General features: G+C 40.6%; 1 protein-coding gene across 1 annotated transcript; it reads right to left on the minus strand.

The window, feature by feature from the left end:
* Window positions 1-1,028: 1,028 nt before the first annotated feature.
* Window positions 1,029-5,848, minus strand: LOC134314837 (BLOC-2 complex member HPS6). Its single transcript, XM_062995600.1, has one exon. The coding sequence runs from the start codon at window positions 5,636-5,638 to the stop codon at window positions 3,107-3,109; it is 2,532 nt and encodes an 843-aa protein (XP_062851670.1). The 5' UTR covers window positions 5,639-5,848; the 3' UTR covers window positions 1,029-3,106.

Consider the following 5,848-nt stretch of genomic DNA (forward strand, 5'->3'; position numbering starts at 1 on the left):
CCAAGGTCGCTTTACATATATATTGGAAAGAAGAGAGAAAAGGCAGGTTTATAACTAAGTTTTGAAAGAAAAAAAATGAAGAGCAAAGGTGTTCCACAGTTTGGGTGCCATAACACTAAAGTAAGTGAAAGTGACCCCTATAGGACCCCCATTGACCAGATGATGTTTGGGTGGTGGACCATTCTTTGCAGCAGTGTTGTTGGTATTTTGAAGTAGTGTTTATGGTGGCACGGTGGCTCAGTTGGTAGCACTGTCGCTTCACAGCATGAAGGTTCTGGGTTCGATCCCCAGGTGTGAAGTTTGCATGTTCTCCCTGTGTCTGCATGGGTTTCCTCTGAGAGCTCCGGTTTCCTCCCACAGTCCAAAGACATGCAAGTGAGGTGAACTGGAGATACAAAATTGTTCACGGCTGTGTTTGATATTAAACTTGTGAACTGATGAATCTTGTGTAATGAGTAACTGCAGCGCCACCTTGGCACCTACGTTTAAACATGTTGACCTCTTTATTAGGTACACATGCCTGTAAGCACTCGGTGCATGTAAATTTAGACAGTAGTAATTATTTATTAGGTGGTCACATTAAAGGTGGAAAAGTTCTAAACTGATTCATCTTGGCCTCGTTTTTTTCCACATCACCTGAAAAACTGCTATTGTAACAGGGGTTTGAAGACTTTTTATATCCACTGTATGCTTCACTATAACAGTGAGCAAAACTCACCTTAAAATGCACCACACATCTACTGTCATTTCTGTCTGACACCAAGTACATACTTAGGATCATGGGATGAAAAAAGACTAAACAAGAAATGACAGTAAATGACATTAGCTGTGATAAATGAATGCAGAGCAGCACAAGTCTGGCCAACATGCGTCATTTAGTCAGTCACTCTCATTCCACGTGTAATAACATTTACTGCTTATTTAATTTAATGTCACAGCAGTGACTGCTCAGGAATGCAGTGGGAGAGTTTAAAGAACCAAGCAAATAAAATATAGTCATATTGTAATAACACTACATTCGTCTTTAATGCAGAATCTGTAAGTAATTTCATGTTAATACATGTGATCATATATAATAGCAAATATTCAATTTAAAAATGGTAACAAAGCAAAGCCAGCTGAATAGATCTCTAAATAATAAGTGGATGTAGAACATGGAGGGGCTGACAAGACTTATATACTGTATATAATCCTATGTAAAAATATGTTATTATGTTCCATTGTCTTATAGCGTCATCACAAATATTACTATTTCATATATTTATATTTCTCAGGATATGACAATAAAACCTTTTTAAAAGCAATCAACATTGTAATAGGCTGCATGGTAGCGCAGTGGGTCCTTTCTCTATGGAATCTGTCAGTGTGGGTTTCCTCCGGGATCTTTGGTTTCTCCCACAAGTCCAAAGACATGCAGTTAAGCTACTAAAACTGCCCTAATTGTATGTGTGTTTGTCCTATAATGGACTGGTGACCAGTCCGGGGTGTTTCCTGACTTTCGCCCAATAAATCAGACCTAACGTGACCCAGACCAGGTAAAACAGACAGTGAATGAATAAATGAATGAACAAACTAATAAATGAATGAACATTTAATTGGTGTCTACATTCCTATGTAATTACCAAGCTAACTGTTAAATGCTTTACACATGCATATGTAAAAAAATACACCTGTTATATCAACTCCCAAACCATTAGAATGATTATGGAGAAGCCCCAGCTCAGTTCTACTCCAGTGTTAATAGTTTTTTAATGTGAATACATAATTTCAATTTTGAAAACAATTACAATGAGACACTTAATAACTTACACAAAATGCCAAGACATGCATCACACAGCAGTTAACATTAACTACGTCTGTACAAGGTCTGGATACAATGAATGTAGATTTAACAAAAAGTGACTGGAAAATCTAGCCAACAAATTTGAAACACACAGAACCCTATGTCAAAATAATAATAAAAAAACACACTTAAGTTATTTTAAATAATTTATATTAAAATTACCTGCCTGGTGGTCACATGACTACTGTAGTACATGCTATCAGGAATAGTATGCAGTGTACAGTTAATGTTGGTACAGTGTGTACCATGCACAGATACAACTATGTCATTTTAAACACTGTGGGTGTATTCGAAAACCTACTGAGCTCTCTACATAGACAGCATTTTACGTCATCCTACGCTTGCTCCCGAGAAGGAGGCTGTTCGAAATCCTAGATGCCTTAATATGCTGTCTACTAAGGTATCTTAGTGGGTAGCACTGTCGCCTCACAGCAAGAAGGTCCTGGGTTCGATCCCCAAGTGGGGCGGTCCGGGTCCTTTCTGTGTGGAGTTTGCATGTTCTCACCGTGTCTGCGTGGGTTTCCTCCGGGTGCTCCAGTTTCCTCCCACAGTCCAAAGACGTGCAAGTGAGGTGAATTGGAGACACTAAAAATTGACCATGACTGTGTTTGATATAACCTTGTGAACTGATGAACCTTGTGTGATGAGAAACATGAATGTAACAAACAAACAACTAAGGTATCTTAAAATTTCAACAGTATTTTGACTCAAGTGTCATTTATTTAAGTTTGGGCTTGTCAGAGACAGTTTATCCATTTTCGGTACACGGCGGGAGAAGTTATTTGACATGCTAGCGTGTTGTGCCACCTCATCCCATTGGTTTGAATGGCATGATGCTAACTGTGTTAGCTTAGTAAGCAAAACCCAATGTTATCACTGTCTAAGGCAGATCCCTAGGTTTTCGAACACACCCTGTGTTTTTGTTTAAGCACAGTTAGATTAAAAAAGAAATGAAATATGGACATTCAAACATAAAGGTAAAATGCAAAACAAAAATACTAAAATTTTAAGAATTTAAACTCTTAATAAAACAATTCAAAAATAGTAAAAACATTCTGTGTTTATAGTAGTTTTTATCCAATACTTAACCTCAATTTAATATAAAACAATCAACACTTAAAGTCAGAAAAAGGACCCTGCTATCTAACTTTGGACAGTCCGTTACCAAAGATTGCAACAACAGTAAATCAGACAGTTGTGGTCTGTCCTGTGCAAATACCACAGTCAGAGTGAAAATAGTGTAATGATTTGTGTCTGGGAATGTCAGACAGGGTTGACTTGAGCTCCAAAGGGAGTTTTCTCCTTAAGATCAATGTCGAACCCTGTGTTGACCTGGGTCAGCTCTTGGACCTGGCGAGGAGGAGTAGGGGGAGGAAGGGTGGGCGACTGCAGGATGTCAGCATACCTATGACTGGATCTTCTCTCCCGCTGAAGAACTTTACTAAGCAGAGGCTTTAAGAGCCCAATAGTAAGCTGGCTGTCATGTAAATGTCTCTGAAATGGGGCTGAGGACTGCACTGTGGATGGCATTTTTTGCAGCACAATGTTCAGAATTTCTGTAACCGTCATGTCTTCTGGACAAAGCGCCCATAGTACATCCAGGAAGGGGTCAAGGTCTCTGTGTTGTGGCACCTCACTTAGCAAGGTGGTAAAAATCTCTTTATTAAGAAGGGGGCTTTGACGGCAGAACCTCTTCGCGACGTGTATAACCCGCTCCCAAGAGCTAAGCCCTATAAGCATGTGAAGAGCTTGCATTACCGCATTAGGGCGCTGGCTGCACAAAAGCAGTTCCACCTCCAAGTCCTGGTAGGCACCTTTACAAGGAAGGATGGTGAGTGCCCTCTTATACAGGGGTACGCTCTCCAAGCCCTCTTTGACCCCATAACTCCATGAGGACACGGATGAGGAGATCGACTGCTGCTGTGCCAGGTCAAGAAACCTTGGAAGCCAGGTAGGCTGGAATTTAATGATGGATTGACACAGCAACTCAAAGATGGGTAGTGCACCATTAGCTGGCAAAAGTTTCTGCTGACTGTTGCAGTAGTTGGACACTGTTTGCACAGGACTTAGGATGATCTTCCATAATTCAGAAGGAGCTTTGCTTGATAATGAGCCTTCTCCATTGCATCTGAGTTGAAGCACTGCTTGCACAGCTTGCCAGGTCTCATTGGGGAATAGCTGAAAGATACTATTTAAATATTGCAGGTTTTCCTGATCAATTTCAGAGCTGAAAAGCCTGCAGAGTTCCTGTTGAATTAGTGTCTCCGTGTAACTCTGTAAATCTGTTTTTGAGGCCTTCACCATTGCTGTTTTAGTGTCCTCCATAGAGACAAGACTCTTGAGCTCAGAGTCAAGACAGATTAAAAGCTTCTCATTTTCTAAATAGTGCTTCTCTGTGGTTTTCAGTATATGGTTGGCCAAATAATCCCTGATGATGGCTGCCAGTGAGATGGGTGCCTGAAACATCCCACCCTTTTTCAGTTTCTCAACTGTTAGCTGTGTTGAGCTAAGACTCCTTTGTTGGTAATACTTACATGCCTCCTCAAACACAGCTTCAACCAACAGCGCACTTGAGTTGATATTATGTGGCTTGAATTTAGGTTCAAGTTCCTTCTCAACGACCAGAAATATCCCGTCATCTGTAAGCATTTGTGGGAAATGAGACTCTGCACAGTTTACAAAGAGAAGGCCCTCTGATTTTAGAGCAATTCTTTCCAACTCGATGCCACAATTGACATCAATCAAAAATAAAATTCTGCCAAGTGTTAGTGCAATTACATCACCATAAATGTTGAGGCTGTTCTGAATCCCATAGGTAGTGAGGATGTTATCGGGCAGTTTATAAATCTGGTGCAGAACGCCATCCTTTTGTATGCGACAAATCCATCCAGAGCTGAGAAGAAGCAACAGACTTCCACGTCTTTCTGGGCAAAATCCATAGAGATCATGAGGCGTGGTGGTGAAAAGAAATCCAATGCAATCAGTAACCAGTCTTTTAAAGTCTAGTTCCTTATTTGCTGTGGTATTTCTGATAAGCAGGGTTCCATGGCTGGTACTGTGGACTTTATATATGTCGTGCTGAGGGGACCATGATAAAAACAGTTTTGAAACACTGACGCAAGAGTCATTGTTTGTATCAGGCAATAGATAAATAAGATCCCCTGCACCAATCACCTTGTATCGAGGATTGTTATGCAATGCGATTTTTACTCCACCGAAACTGATCCCCCCGTCATCTGCATGAAAAGTCCTTTTACAGATGCAGTATCTGAAAATGCTCCGAGCCACATTGTAGGATGAGGAGCTTTCTGAAGGAGGCCTTTCCTCACACCATACAATAACATTTTCAATGATACACACTGAGACTATTTTAGCTCTTGCACTGTTACACAGATCCACAGTCTGAATCAGGTTCCATCCAGATTTCCTTTCAGAAAACTTCCAGATTTCAGTTTTGCCATTCTCAAATATTATTCCAAGCAGGAGGTCACCGTATTCTGTGGCATTTTGATTGAAATAAATGAGTTCAACTATTGGGACGTTTCTGGTCAGCATTAAATCCAGTTGCTCCTTGGACTGTACAAGGTGGGGTCTGTGATATTTATCATAGGTCATGAGACCAGGTTTGGGAGAATGCAGGATAACATGGAGATGTCGTCCATCTGGACTGATCCGGACATCAGACAAGCAGTTTTTTGAAGGATCCTTGTGGGAAGATCTTTTTAAAAACTCTTTCAGATCTTTACCTTTAGTAAAATCCCCGAAATCTGTCACCTGCTCCAAATGTCGTGTCATATTAGCTGAAGTATTGCAGTGTACAGTAGGAAGCAGAAGCAGAAGCAGCACTCAGCGGTCGATGACAGATCCAGTCTCTACTATTGATTTCATGGTCAGCATAAAGAGTCTCGATATTTCCATCGTCCCAATACATCCATTACAGATATACGAGTCCAATATGTTCAGATAAAATAGTTCCCAAAAGTCAGCGTTAGTACTTCAACCTTC

Source organism: Trichomycterus rosablanca, chromosome 5 (assembly GCF_030014385.1).
Source record: "Trichomycterus rosablanca isolate fTriRos1 chromosome 5, fTriRos1.hap1, whole genome shotgun sequence".
Classification (NCBI taxonomy): domain Eukaryota; kingdom Metazoa; phylum Chordata; class Actinopteri; order Siluriformes; family Trichomycteridae; genus Trichomycterus; species Trichomycterus rosablanca.